The sequence below is a fragment of the Danio rerio genome, chromosome 5, assembly GCF_052040795.2.
Source record: "Danio rerio strain M-AB ecotype USA chromosome 5, GRCz13ab, whole genome shotgun sequence".
Taxonomy (NCBI): domain Eukaryota; kingdom Metazoa; phylum Chordata; class Actinopteri; order Cypriniformes; family Danionidae; genus Danio; species Danio rerio.
Window position 1 is genome coordinate 62,681,267 of NC_141025.1, and position 16,276 is coordinate 62,697,542.

Sequence of the window (16,276 nt, forward strand, 5' to 3'; positions counted from 1 at the left end):
GGGCTTGGATTTGTATATAGGGTTTATATGCTCATGCTTTATTCGTAAAAAAAATAAATATTAAAAAATCACGTTATTGTTTCTTATTTGATTATATACAGCTTCTTAGCTAACAAGAAAACAACTGTCATATTTCCTAGTTCCTCCAAAAGCCTGCCCTGAAGAGGCTCTGATTGGTCAGCTAACATAATGTGCTGTGAATCGTGACACAGCTACATTACACATCAACTAAAGTTTAACATTTGATATCAAAGTGGACCACCCTTTTAATACAAGTGTTCTTTGCAAGTGCATATATAGTGTATATTTGCATTTGTATTCTATGTTAAGCTGCTTTGGCACAATCTACATTGTAAAAGCACTATATAAATAAACAGGAAAACTTAAATATATACAATTTGAATATATTTTTATACATAATATTTATGATTTGTCATATATGAAGAGTGAGTAAATGATGACAGAATTTTTATTTTTGAGAAAACTATGCCTTTAACATAACCACAATGTTCAGTAGATGACATACTGTCAATAATGTCACATTCTGTCTATGCAGCTTAACTCGCACTAAATCCTTAGTGTTTTTTTTTAACTTTTATTTAAGTCTAAGGATTTAACCTCTACTCACTCTGATTGGGACGTCCAGCTAGCATCCAGCGTGGGTCATAAGGTGCCTTGGTTGGGACAAACTCTATCGCTCGATCAATGGGATCTTTAGCAGAGAGTATCGGCACAGGGCTGGACATATTCTAAAGGAACGCAGCTCTGTTAGATTTGAAATCGGATTCTTTGGGTTTAATGAAACTTTCATGTTGTTTTCAGCATACCTTTGGCATGTAAGACAGCCAGTGCAGCAATGTATACACTCCCTCAAAATCATCGCACACATTGGTGTGTGTGACTCCGTTATTGTGCATGATCTGTACTCCACCCAGTTGGTTATTGGAAGTGTACACCTCACGCCCGAGAACCTGTGGAGAAAGCAGAAGGGTGTGACTGAAATTAATGAGTTTAAAAAAAAAAACTATTGTAATGTTTAGAGGTTTGTGTAATGTTGAGAGACAGTCAAGAGCTTAAGGAAATCAGTGTGAAGATATTATCAAGTACTTTATATTATGCTTTGGTTGCAAAGGTTTGCCTCTGAAATAGTCTGCAGATGAGCTATACTCTTCACAAAGTTCTTCTGTTTTTTGCTCTGTATAAGAGTAGTTTGTGCACAATTGTGCACAGTTCACTCATTACATTAACGTGCTTTTCGCACTTGAAATAGTTAACCACTGGCCATTCTAAACCCCTGGAAAAAAGAATTCTGGGTTTTATTGATTCACATCTTACATTGCTCATACTTTACCTGGAGTAAAAGAGATAGGTTACTCTTAAATTAAAATTCTGCCATCAATTATTTATCCTCCACTTGTTCCAAACCTGTTTGAGTTTCGTTCTGCTGTTGAACGCAAAGGAATACATTCTGAAGAAGATGGGAAAGCATCAACCATTGACTTAAATAGTTTTTTTTGTTCCTATTATGGGTGTCAATAGCTTTATTTTATTTTATAGTTTTGTGTTCAACAGAAGACAGAAATTCATTAAAGTTTAGAACCACTTGGGTAGTTGAATTTCCTTAACATCAAATCAAATCACACCAGACTATAAAGCTTTGGTTTTTAAGCTAGAATTAAAAACAGAAAATGTTCAGGTCTTTCTAAAACGTAAAAGCAGATCATTCTAAAGTCTAGGGCCTGTCACTGTTGACACATGGTCATCCCTGCTCTTCAGCCTTACACAAGGGACAAATGACACTGAATGGTCATTCTAAAAGATGCGGTTTGTTAGTTCCAGGCCATTTAATACCTTTAAAACTTAAAAAAGATTAAGATGTTAAAATCACTTCAGCCACTAAAATGAACAAGGAGTCAATAAAAATAGGCCAAAATGGCAGTAAAATGTTCCTGCTACGGAAGACAATAGTGACTATCAATGTATATGTGTTCAATAGAAGGTAAGAAAATCAAGAAGGAACAATCCGATTGTGTACTACTCCTTTAACTTTATGCACTGCATCCTTGTTTTGTACAGTCAATGCCAACGCCACCAGTAAGGTTTTGCTGAATAGACTTTTCTTGGACTGAAAAATGGTATAAATGAAACAGTCTCTTCCCCACTTCAATTAACTACATATATGTTTTGTCTTTTTCAAAGCCTAAAATTCATTACGTTTCTGTGAATGTTTAAAATATTTGAATGTGCAGCGCTGACCCTGCTTTGGACCATGATTTCATAACCACAGGAAAAATGTGGTGCTGACCAGTTTTTAAAATGACAATTACCCTGGTTTCAGCACAGTGTGAAACATGTTCAGCAATATAAAAACAAAACTATTTGTGTTATGATCTTACTAAAACAAACAGCTAATAAATCATTTTCTGAGCTAATTAAATAAAAATGTCAAGGTGCAAACATTTTGACTTTAAACACAATGATTGACTGAAAACACCAGTGGAAATTCTTGTTGTTTCCTGGAATTTTTTCAGCTCTAAGTTCACCTAGAAGTGGGGATAAGGAAGATAGTAAGGCCCATCTAATTTATGACATTTGGTTAAACAAACCATGCATGCAGTACACAAATACTTTGTATATAAAACTTATTTAATTTATTGCACTTCTCAGTGATATACAGTTAGGTCCATAAATATTTGGACATTGACATAATTCTAACATTTTTGGCTCTATACACAAACACAATGGAGATGTGCTTTAACTGCAGACTGTCAGCTTTAATTAGAGTTTATTTTTTACATCCAAATCTGGTGAACGCTATAGGAGTTACAACAGTTTGCATATGTGCCTCCCACTTGTTAAAGGTCCAAAAGTAATTGGGCAGAATAATAATCATAAATAAAACTTTCACTTTTAATTAATTGGTTGCAAAAACTGTGCAGTCAATACAGCTTGAAGTCTGGAATGCATAGACATCACCAGACGCTGAGTTTCATTCCTGGTGGTTCTCTGCCAGGTCTTTAGTTCATGCTTGTTCAAGGGGCTTTTTCCCCGTCATGTTTTGTCTTCAGCAAATAAAATGCAAGCTCAATTGGATTCAGATCAGGTGACTGACTTGGCCATTGCATAACATTCCACTTCTTTCCCTTTAAAAACTCTTTGGCTGCTTTTGCAGTATGCCTTGGGTCATTCTCCATTTGCACTGCGAAGCACCGTCCAATGAGTTCGGAAGCATTTGGTTTAATATGAGCGGAGAATATTGTCTGTAAAACTTCAGAATTACTTCAACTTGCTACTTTTGTCAGCAGTCACATCATTAATAAACACAAGAGAACCAGTTCCATTGGCAGTCATACATGCCTACGCTATGTTACTCCAACCATTATGCTTCACTGCTTAGGATCATGAGCAGTCTCTTTCCTTCTCCATACTCTTCTCTTCCCATTACTCTGGTACAAGTTGATTTTGATCTTTTCTTTCCATAAGATGTTTTTCCAGAACTGTTAAGTCTTTTTAGAACTCTAATCTGGCCTTCCTGTTTTTGAGGCTCACCAATGGTTTACTTCTTGTGGTGAACCCTCTGCATTCATTCTGGTGTAGTCTTCTCTTGATTGTTGACATTAACACACATACACCTACATCCTGTAGAGTGTTCCTGATCTTGCCAACTGATGTGAAGGCTGTTTTCTTCACCAGGGAAATAATTCTTCAGTCGTTCACCACAGTTGTTTTACATGGTCTTCCAGGTCTTTTGGTGTTGCTGAGCTCACTGGTGCATGGTTTCTTTTTAAGAATGTTCCAAACTGTTGTTTTAGCTACTCATAATGTTTTTGCTTTCTCTCTGATAGTTTTTTTTTTTTTTTTTTTTTGCCTAATGATGGCTTGCTTCACTGATAGTGATAGCTCTTTGGATCTCATCTTGAGAGTTGACAGCATCAGATTGCAGATGCAAATAGCACACTTAAAATGATCTCAGGACTTTTTATCTGCTCATTGTAATTGGGATAATACGGGAATAACACACTTGGCCATGGAACAGCTTATAAGCCAATTTTCCAATTACTATTGGACCCTTAACAAGTTGGAGGCACAAATGTAAACTGTTGTAATTCCTATACAGTTCACCTGACTTGGATGTAAATTATCTCAAATAAGTGAAGTTTCATAAACTAATTTCGAGAGGAGCACGTGATATGATTGTGCACCGCTGGCCACTCATCCGTAATCAGTAATAATCCAATCAGAATGATCCTAGCTTAGTATAAATGGATCACTTTCTCCCCATTGCACTATCTTCATTTTGGAAGAATGCTTCCCGCTACAAACGCTCCAGCATTTAAACTACGGTTCAGCATCATTCAACCTTCTGGCATAGAAGAACAAACAATCAACAACAACAACAAAAACTTCTCCAACCAGAACCCCGCTCTCCCCTAAACTCCAGCAGCTGCCTCGCCAGCAATCGAGCCAGAATCCCCGCAAGAAGCCGGCATATTAACTCTTCCATCTTCTACTTCATCTGCCCTTCACTACACAAGCCACAACCTCGTCTAAACTTATGACGCCGGCGATTCAAGCCACCGGAGAGAAGCCGAACTCACAGATCACCTAACGTTAACGGTCCACTTTCGGTAACATGCATGCTTTAAAGGGAAGTCTGGCGAGATCAGCGTGAATAGAACGCTTTAAATGAAGAACTCACCTCTCAGCCTCCCGCTGGTCAGCAGATCCATAACATTCTGACAGCTGAAATAGTTCGAAGGCAAATGACCAGGCAATCTAATCCATAAACATTATTCCATAACACCTTCATTCGTCGATATACATCCATGAAAAGGTGCACTGATATCCAAACCAGCTGCTGGTGAGAGTGGAGCCATACTTTCACGCATAAACATTGTAGCGATCTGATCTACAAAATGGCCGCCGGCCTTTGCACTCTGAACTCTTGACCGTGACTCCAAGGAGCCAATAGCTTAAAGGGGAAGTATCACCATCCAATGAGCTTTCCAAAACTGGAGACGGTCCCGCCTTCTCTCCCGACAAATTCATGAATGGACTGCGTGCAGAGACTTTGATTCCGGCCAAATAATCATGTTGAGATTATAGACATGTTACTTATCATGGATGGAGTAAAGCCATGATAAACATTACATTCACACAGTTCCTATTAAGTGGCAACATCGTTTTTTAAGTTTGATGTAGGCAGTTGATATATTTACATTTTATTAATAATTATATATACATATATTTAAAAAAAAAAAAAAAAAAAAAAAAAAAATGTAAATAAAATTCTGAAATGAGTATTACCCAGCAAGTGATAGACAACCTACACATCAAGCAGTAACCCTTTTGTATCACGCCAATTGTGACTCTCATATCAATACACCTGAATGTCAGTCAGTTTATAATGACAGTAAGAAAACAATTTCCTGCTCGACTGCAATAAACAAGAGGAGGACATTTCTGGCCATGGAGTAGCTTTCATACTTATACTTTGTGTTAAATACATTCGAGTTTTAAAAACTTCTATATCAGTAAGGGGTTTAAACTCCACTCCATCATCATCTCACCAGCTCTCCAAGAGGTTTCCTGGACTTCCAGCATAGAAACGCCCCATACGCTCAGTTCTCCTTCCAATTACCACCCTGCAGGAGGACAAATGCCCACTTCTACAACCCTAGCACATTGTGACATTAAGTATTGGAACATGCATTAACAAAGGCGCTTCCATTCACAATCATCCATACACTTATGAAGACTCCTCCCACGAATATCAGCCAATACAATTAATCATGTCTGCTGTACATGTGCCATGTTGCTAAGATTTCATTTCTAATTCTCTCTTGTTTTCCATTTTAGAGTTCAAGACTGCCAGCTCCTGAAACTGCCCTCATTCAACCCATCACACTCTTCATCCATTCCTAATGCATTTACACTCTTCGCAAAGATACTTTCTGCCTATACAGCCCACACCCTTGATACCATATTCACATACCCCCCCCCATTTACTCTTCATATCACTATTGACAATATTTGCACTCATAACGCTCCAATGCTGACTATCATTTGTACTTCCGCTATAGCAGAGTCGCTCCGCCGAGCCTCATTCTCCTTCTGCACCCCCCCCCCCTCTTCTTCCCATTTATAGATGACACAACCGCCCTGTCACACGATTCTGATTTAAGAGATGCTTATAGCAGTTCTTTGCTCCACAGGTGTCCCCCAGATCAACTCTGTCACTCTTACACAGGGTGTCTCCGGAGTATCAGAAGGTGTTGGGGGCTGATAAGTCAATATAGAGGAGTTTGAGGGCTTAAAGTATTAGAAAGTCCTAGATTCCTTTACAAGGTAATACATTTATTGTTGAACAAGGTATCATCGTATGCTAAAGTTTGACTATTCAAGCCGTGAATATCAGGATACTAGGTAGTTACGTAATCAGTAAAATTCTACTAAGGTTTGACAGCTTGCCGCTTGTTTACTGCAACACTATCAGTCTGCAGCTCTATAGGTGACAACCTGTCGAATCGGCTAGATTTTAATATACATGTGTCTGTATTCAAATGTTTAGTTGGATTCATTTGTTACATTTTAATATTTAGTAAATATTCCGTAAGATAAATCTCGCCAGCTTTTTTTGATTGAAAATGGTGATAAGGTCTTTAAATGTGTGGGAAAAGTATTAAAGGTGTTGAATTACTTCTCTTATTCCTGTATACTATGTTTCAGAATATGAGCAGCCATCACAGAAGTACAAAGGGCAGCAACAAATCCAGATCCTAGAAAGGTGGTCACCTGATGCCTTCAAGACATGCGTCCTAGCCACTGGCCCCCCAAAGAAGCCCAGATGGCTCTTGTCAGCCATAATCCCACATCCACTCAAGGGCGAGGGTGTGACCCAGCCACCTTCTTCTTTTTCTTCCTTCTAGCCTGAGTAACACTCAGTTTCCTCCCCCAGCCACATAGGTAATTGGAGTTTCATCCAAGCCCCCCGTCACCCCGCCACCCTGGCCGTTTCCGCTGGAGTCTTCACAGCCCCCTCCCATTTCCCGACTCCTGCCGGACCCCGCCCCCCTAAAGCTCTGACTTCCGCAGAAGTGTTACCCCGAGCTACGACCCCCGCAGGGGCCGTCTCACCGTCCCTTCCAGGCCTTAGCAATCTTTATTTATATATATATATATCTATATACACCTGTACATAGATATATATTTATAATAGCGCTGTCACTCCCCCGCTCCATCTCCTAACGGAGTGTTCCTCGAGCACCTAACTTATCCCGTCACCCTCTAACAGGAGTCTTCACTGTCCAAATCCCCTTTCCCAGACTCCTGCTAGAGTAGGCCAGCTTGCCCTGTTCCCCGGGCGCCGACCCCCGCAGGGGTCAGTCACTGCCCCCCCCCAGGCCACTGAAACTCATTATATATGTATATCTATGGACTTTCGGTTATAGATATATATTTATATAGAGCGCTGTCACTCCCCGCTACATCTCCAGTCGGAGTGTTCCACGAGCATCGACTCCAGCAAGAGTCTGGCCAAACTTGCCACTCACCCTCTAGCAGAAATCTCCACCGCCCAAATCACACTTCACGATTTCTGCTAGAGATGGCAAAATAAAAAATTGCTGCACCCAACTCCCGCAGCGCCCATTCTGACTCAGAAGTCTCCTGATCACCCCCTCCAGGCCTTAGATTATCCCATTATATATATATATATATTTATATACTCTCTCATATATACATATATATTTATATATAGCGCTGCCACTTCCCTGCTCTATCTCTGTTTGGAGTGTTCCTCGAGCATTTTTGACTCTTAATGAGCCAACCCCGCCCACCCCTTATGGCCCCCCTTCACTAGTCTCCACCCAACCCCCTCCCCCGCTCTGGCTTCCACAGGAGTCAGTTTCAAACTTTGCTCCAACTGGAGCCCCCTACTCTTTCTTCCTTAATTACTATATCCAGCAGCCGGATATAGTAAAAACTTTCTAGCTTTTTGGGGGAAATTCTTTGAAATACTCGGCTGCTGTCCCGAGCTAGAGGCATTTTTTGGGGAGCGATCGAGACCTACCTGATCTCGGTTCTCCTGATATGCTTCTAGACCGGGCGGGAGCCCTGGGCTCAAATATCTCCGAGCTCAGGGTTCTCTCCCGGGACAGCATGCCAAACCTGCTATAAGTGCCAAGCATATCTAAGTGGGAACTCTTGAAGTGAAGTTTCATAAACTAATTTCGAGAGGAGCACGTGATATGATTGTGCACCGCTGGCCACTCATCCGTAATCAGTAATAATCCAATCAGAATGATCCTAGCTTAGTATAAATGGATCACTTTCTCCCCATTGCACTATCTTCATTTTGGAAGAATCCCCCCTTCCACCCCATCTCCTCCTTTTTCTCCCCTTCTAAAGGGGGAGCGATCGAGACCTACCTGATCTCGGTTCTCCTGATATGCTTCTAGACCGGGCGGGAGCCCTGGGCTCAAATATCTCCGAGCTCAGGGTTCTCTCCCGGGACAGCATGCCAAACCTGCTATAAGTGCCAAGCATATCTAAGTGGGAACTCTTGAAAAGCTGACAGTCTGCAGTTAAAGCACATCTCAATCGTTTCATTTCAAATCGATTGTAATGGTGTATAGAGCCAAAAATGTTATCATTTTATCATTGTCCAAATATTTATTGGCCTAACTCTAGATATTGCATATATTATTATCGCAATAACACATTATTTTTGATATATTCTGCAGCCCCAGTACAAGGCACTGTAAATGCTACCACAAGACCCTTGTGCTGTGGATCAATATCTTCACACAGCCAGTCAACACAGTCCTGAAGGCTAAGGAGAGTCTGCCCGCCGCTCAATGCTGTCAATGACCTGAGAAGAATGACGTGTCACTGAGTGTTCAGTGAGAGAGAGTATTTATGCCTCTGGGATGACATCAATACTCAAGATTTCTTTTTTTCACACATCAGTGAAAGAATTACACACAATGCTTTCTGTAGTGGGGATACAGCTGTTTTGGTGTCACAGGTCACATGTAGTATAAACACAGAGAAGCATTTCTATTTGTTTGAGCTCATTAGCTACATGCGATTAAACCTATGCCATAGGTTTGGGACAGGACAACCTCTGAGTTTAGCTACCAATTGAAAACATAGTAAAAAAAAAATAAATCTCAAAATCTTCAGGACCACAAACTGATCCAGAAGGATGAATGAATTTCCAGATGAAAGATTTTGTAGGAAAACTTTCTAAAAAAAAAAAAAAAAAATCTTAAATAGTAGCCATCCTTTGAATTTAATTAAGGTATCATTAGATGCCTATTTAACACAGGTAAATATGATTCTTTAGGGTCCTAATAAAAGGTCTATAGCTTAATTGGTTAAATTTCTCAATGGTAGTGTAAATAAACACCTCTTTTACCCTATCAAATACACCCCAGTTGACAGCAAGCCCTTTCACTTCATATCTTTTTAAATGTTAATGAGCTGCAGCTCTCCTCGCACCTCTCTGTAGCTGGATTTATACTATCTCCAGGTGCCGCATCGTGCACCTGCGCTGACTGCGCAAGCGCACCTCGTGAAACGGAAGAGGCTTTAATACTTGCTGCGTTCGTCGTTGTAACATTTGTTAAAATGACAAGGGGCAGTCAAAAGAAGCTGACCTTAAAATCAGATGGAAAAACAGAGAAGTAGAAAGTTTTCGGAACTATGTCATATCACTAATATCATTCAGTTTTTCTAAACCAATTATTTTTTATTGTTTTTATAAATTATTTTAATGATTATAAGGATTTTTATAACAATTCAAGATTTTTTAAATAAAAAAACCATATCTCAGACAGTTTTACCTATTAAAGTTTATAAAAATATTAATGACAACAGAACATGGGCTGCTCTACAAATATATTTTTTATTTTTGGCTAGAATAAAAGAAAAATAAAAGAGCACACTTACTTAAAAATACAGATGTTTTTTTTTTTTTTTTTTTAATAGATTTAGCCCACGGCACACGGCCTCTTTTGTTTTTTAAAAACTTATCCTTCAGGTTTTTCCAAACCTTTTAACAAAAATGTTCTTCTTTCCCACGGCTGTTGCTATTTCTAGCCAAGAATTATTGATCATTAGGTTATCTCTATGATCAGGGATCATAAAGATGTCTGTACAGGCGTACTGTTTCAGACAAAATCTCTTCAAAGTGTTTCCTATTCGACTCAAATTAAACGCCGCGCTGCATACACTGTTCGAACAAATCTCAAAAAATGCTGTGTGCACCACCAGCCGAAATCATGTCGTGCGCACCCAAAGCGAACATCCCCAAACTCCGCAATAACGTTACATTCGCCGCGCACACTCAAGTGAACAGGTCAAGTATAAACCAGGCTTGAGGCTGAATCAGGAATGGCTGTGGATCAGGAATTGCTGCAGCACACACAGTGTTGCCTTGAGCTGCTTCTGCTGACCAGTTTTTGTTTGTTTAAAGTGGGGACAAAACTACTCTAATCAAGTTACGTCTTGACCAGAAGGAAATTCAAACGAGTCAGTTATGGCATATAATACAACACCAAGTTTAAACTCACTCATGTATCTTATACTCACCAGCCACTTTATTAGGTACACCTGTCCAATTGCTCTTTAATGCAAATTTCTAATCAGCCAATCACATGCAGCAACACCATGCATTTAAGCATGTTGACATGGTCAAGATGATCTGATGCAGTTAAAACCGAGCATCAGGATGGGAAAGAACAGTAGCATGGTTGCTGGTGCCAGACGGGCTGGTCTGAGTATTTCAGAAACTACTGATCTACTGGGATTTTCACAACCATGAACCAGAAGCTGATAGAAAGGCAACAGTAACTGAAATAACCAGGTATGCAGAGGAGCATCTCTGAACGCACAAAAAGTTCAACCTTGAAGTGGATGGGCTACAACAACAGAAGACTACACCTGGTGCCACTGCTGTCAGCTAAGAACAGGAAAAAGAGGCTAAAATCTGCACAGGCTTCCCAAAATTGGAAAATAGAAGATTGGAAAAATTTGCTGCAACATTCGGATGGTAGGGTCAGAATTTGGCATCAACAACATAAAAGCATGGATCCATCCTGCTGGTTCAGGCTGGTGATGTAATTGTAAAGGAGATATTTTCTTGACACTTTGGACCCATAAGTACCAACTGAGTATCGTGTCAATGCCACAGCCTACCCGAGTATTGTTGCTGATCATGTCCATCCTTTTATGACCACAGGGTACCCATCCTCTGATGCTACTTCCAGCAGGATGATGCACCATGTCATAAAGCATGAATCATCTCAGACTGATTTCTTGAACATGACAATGAGTTCACTCAATCCAGAACTCAATCCAATAGAGCACTTTTGGGATGTGGTGTAATGGGAGATTCGCATTATGGATATGCAGCCGACAAATCTGCAGCAACTGCGTTATGCTATCATGTCAATATGGACCAAAATCTCTATTGAATATTTCCAGTACCTTGTTGAATATATCCCATGAAAGATTAAGGCAGTTCTGAAGGCAAAGGGGGGTCCAACCCGGTACCGGTAAGGTGTACCTAATAAAGTGTGCAATAAGTGTATAACTCACTTAATTTTAGTATATTATTTAAGAAAATAAGACAATGTTTTGCTTGTCCTAAAAATGTAAATAATTATAGATATTCGGAGTAGAAAAACAAAAAAAGACAACTAAGAAAAACTTTTTTTTTAAAAACAAGTAGTGTATACCTAGTATTACATTTCAATCGTGCATGGTTTAAACTTAAGAGCTACTTTGAAAGCACATGGCATTAAATGGACAGCCTGGCCACCATTTACCTGATTTTACTTCTGGCCGGCAGCACATTTAGTTTTAGTCTGGACCTTGCCTCCAACAATAACAGAACTTATTTGTTATATTTTGTGACATGCTTGCTTTCTGTTCTAATGATTAATAGAAGAGTTTTCACATTTATGATTTCCACTGTCTTACGACTGCCAATCAAATTAAATCAAAAGACAACTGTGACTGATGTCTTTGCACAGCATCTGTCAGTGTAACTTGCAGAACTGATTTACCCTGAGACCTGTGATGCTCATCGCCGAATTTGTAAATGAGCTAATCACCGTTCTGCTCAAATTAACACTGTAACAGACATCTAATGGGCATTCACAGATGAAGGTAGATAGGATTGGATTTCAGAGTGAACAACTAGAAAAGTATCCATGGCAAATCCTGAAATACAGTATTTCTGTCAATGGAAGGATACAGGCATACAAGAATCAATGAAAGTTGTTCTGAATAAGAACGGTTTCTCGGCTCCCAACCCTAATCTAGACTGCTGCAGAGAGTGATAGGAGAAAGGCAGGGCGAGACAGGGGTATCTGCTGCAGTAGAAGTGCTCATTCGGTTCTCAAAGGAATGATATGGGTGTCCCTCCCCGGTCTCAGCCCCAGGCATCAGCCTATTTCTATGCAAATAACAACTTCACGCTTCTCTTTCTATTATTCCTGCAGGAGCTCCAGCATCATGACGGGAGACGGAGAGAAAGACATGGGGGGAGGGGGGTGAATTATACACCTAAGGAAATACACACACACACATATATGTTTTTCTATTTTGGCGGATGACTTTGTCTTTATATTGAGAAATCAGTTTTTATACAGTCTTTCAGTTTATAGAAAATTAGTTTCTGATTGAATTGAAATTTTACACAAATATTACTTGAATTTTTGTTTTGTTTCTTGTCCAAATATCAAAAATTGCTTAAATCAAGAAGCATTTTTTAAACGAGCAAAAAATATGGTCTTGTTTTAAGAAATATAAAAAAAATTAAGTGAGATATCAGTTTTTATACGGTCTCTCAGTTTATAGAAAATTATTTTGATTTAATTTTGCACTAAACGTGCTTTTTTTCACTTAATTTTTTGTTTTTCTTCTTGTTCAAACATCTTAAAACTCTGCCAATGGGGTAAGAAAAATGATCTTATGCCAAATCGAAAAAAAATTATATTATTTTGTTCACCCTATTGGCAGATTATTTTGCTTGTTTTAAGTAAAAACCCATTTAATTTTGGCGTAATATTTCTAAAAACAGAACAGAATTTTTAGTTCGTCTAGGAAATACTTCTTTATTTGAAAATTGATAGATTGACTAGAAACAGCCAAAAAAATCTAAGTAAGATTTATTGGTGGTGCATTTTAGTGGTGTAACATACCACAAATTTCACGGTTCGCATCACACTGCGGTTTTTGAGTCACAGATCGGACCATTTTTTGAATCACCAAAAAAAAAAGGGGGGGGGGGATACATGTTTTTTGCTTTCTATTTACACAAAATTATACTAAAAAAACAATTGGTTTTAACAAACAGAACTTAGAACCTGTAATTTAAAAAAAAAATCTAAATCAAGAAAGAATGAAAAATGATCTTTGCTTCTGTTGCTGATAATGATATCTAACATCTTGTATAACTTATCATATTTATTTCCAATTAATGATTCAACAATTGACACATACTGTAAAACTTCAAGTTTCATGATAGGTGGATCATTTTAAAAATCTTATTCAGTGACATAATTTTGATGGTTGTTTGTCACCACCTGTTGGTTATGCAATGTAATTGCTACAACATTCACCAGCTCCATTAAAGTTCCATTTATCTGTGATTTTTATCTTTGCCATAAACCTCAGTGTTTATATCTGAACAATAAACTGTTTTCCCAGTACTTCTGTGCTATTTCATTGTTTGTAACAAACTGAAAAAGGTGTAAAAACAGAATCTCACTCGATCAAGCGCAGATTTGAATGCAGCGCTTCAAAGATGCATTAAACATATGCAAATCATTATCATTTATCATTCATGTTGCACGAGTTTAAATTGCGATTGCGATCTTTTAATACTTAATTGTGCAGCTAACACTGAACACATTAATGCAGCCTAAACAAACAGTGACAGAAAACATCTTTAATTAAAAACCCAAGAAAGCATTTAGGTCCCACCAAAACTTTTTCTGGCATAATTATATTTTACAGGGAAGCCAAAATGCTTTCATACACGTGATTTGAATGATGAGGGAGGTGATCTCTTTGCATTTGTTGTAAATGTTGGACTAACCCAAGTTAAAAAAAAAAATTAATCTGCGGGTCACGTGCATTAAAAACTGTGGGTTGTATCCGTACGGATCACGGATCAAACCGTGATTTGATACACCCCTAGCGCATACGGTATTTTTGTTTCCTTTGTTTGATCTTGAAACCATTAGATAATAATTCCATAGAAATAAAACACATTTTTTGTAAAGTTACGCAGGTTTTTATATGATATCAAGGATAAAAATAGTACAATTAGTCAAATTATATATAAATAGTCAAATTATATATGACGAGTACAGATGCTAAAAACTATAAGTGCCTAAGTGTGTGTGTGTGTGTGTGTGTACTGTTCCTTTAACGCATGCTTGAATGCACAGCCGACCAAATCCAATCCCTGTCACCAGCAAAATAAGAAACTGGCTGATTCATAAAAGTCATATTGTAATGAAGTCGTGGTAATTGCATGAATTAAGGATTCATTTATTTGGGTCATAGTTGAGCGCACACAAGGCTTTTGAAGTTCACGGTAGCCTGTCACAATTCCTGCCTCGGCCCAATCAAATTACTCAACACAATTAAAAGAGAGGCCAATTAAAGGGCCCTTATCAGCAGAGTGAATAGATAATTTATGCGCCAATGCCATCTTTCATAGCAGCAACTAAACAACGGAGACCTTTGAAAAAAAAAAAAATCAAAGCAGACTGTGGGCAAATGACAAAAACTGCTTTAAAAAGGAAGACAGTTGACAAGCGAGAAATTCTACCTCATAACAAGAATAGGATGTTAACGTGCAGCTGCTGACCTTATTGAGAGCTCCGGCTCCAGTCAGGATGATATGAGAGTTTTCCACCTGTATGGTTCTTTGGCCCAGTCTCACCAAGTACGCTCCGATTCCAATGGCCCTGCATGTCACCTGAAGACCACCAAAGGCAGACACAGAAGTTTAGAATCCCTACACTCATTCAATACGATACTATCATAAATTTTTTTATTTGATATACCTCTTAGGCAGCATTTATTTGATAAAAAAACAGTATTATTGTAGATAGGTTGTTTTTAATCACGTGATTCTAGTGGTGCGTGAAATTCAGATGGAGGGCAGAAAGTAAAAAACTAAATGGGAGACATAGGGGAAAGTACGTATTTTTGCGATTTCTATCATATTTCAAAGGAGATCTAGTTTCTACTGAAATAAAATATATTTGCTTGTCATCGAGGCAGTATATACTGTATAAGCTATTACATAAAAAAAAAATACAATAGTAAATACTGTAGTGTATGGAAGTACACTATAGAGAATTACTTGAATTAAACTATCGTAGTAATTATATTGTTGCTGTGGTATGACACAACTGTAGTAATAAATCAATTATTTAATAGGCTTCAGTTACACCACCACGATGCACCACAGTTTACACTAACGCTACAGTTTTTAATACAGTTAATCAGTTTACTATGCTACAGTATTCTGTAGAATTCGTTAACAAAGAGTTGCATACAATACACACTTTACTATATTTTATTATAAATTACTATTTTTTTGTCCCCTATATACGCGGACATCTTCCAGACATCACAAAATAACAGATGAAATCATACAAAAGTGGGCACATAGTCTACAATATTATTTATTTATTTTTGCAAGGGTGGAAGTGCTCCACAATAATAACTGCCTAGTTGTCGCAAGGGTTGCATTTTTTTTTTTTTGGTCGATGAACTTACAATCAACAAACAAACCTGCTGCTGTTTATTCTGACAAAACGCCAGTAAAGATGGAGATTTCATTGCAGCGATTACGTAGCAGAGTACATTATTTATATAATCCTGGATTTTGTAAAAGTATGGCGGTGTTTGTATTTAATTTATTTTTGTATTTGTATTTTTATATAGCACATTTACATATTTATAGACTTAGCTAGGCCTGTATATAACCTTTATTGGTGCTGTCAATCAAATTATCGCGTTCAAAACATGCTTATATGAAAAAAAAGTTATTACATGTCGCCTTTTCCTCCACTTTTCAAACGGTATCTTGAACTTTCCCCCCTTTATGAGCAAAAACTTTTGGAAGTCTATAATATTTCTTATTTTGGCAGATTTCAACAATTATAAACAACATAAACCAGAAACTTTGGATGTTCTGATTGCGATTCCTACGTAGAAGAAACGCTTTCTGCCCTTCATC

General features: G+C 38.2%; 1 protein-coding gene and 1 long non-coding RNA gene across 24 annotated transcripts in view; both read right to left on the bottom strand.

Moving 5' to 3' along the window:
* Positions 1-16,276, bottom strand: part of acaca (acetyl-CoA carboxylase alpha) — a 107,937-nt gene that overhangs the window by 17,029 nt on the left and 74,632 nt on the right. For 21 of the 23 annotated variants that reach the window (XM_087252158.1, XM_087252157.1, XM_087252150.1 and 18 more), the window contains 3 exon segments: positions 14,894-15,004; positions 828-971; positions 629-749 (listed from right to left, as the gene is read on the bottom strand). In XM_087252158.1, the coding sequence (XP_087108284.1) occupies positions 629-749; positions 828-971; positions 14,894-15,004 (376 nt within the window). 23 annotated transcript variants of the gene reach the window in all.
* LOC147844418 (uncharacterized) lies at positions 9,919-14,755 on the bottom strand. Its single transcript, XR_015491885.1, has 3 exons — positions 11,287-14,755; positions 10,748-10,888; positions 9,919-10,132 (listed from the first exon to the last, which is right to left on the bottom strand). It is a non-coding gene; the product is annotated as an uncharacterized LOC147844418 (long non-coding RNA).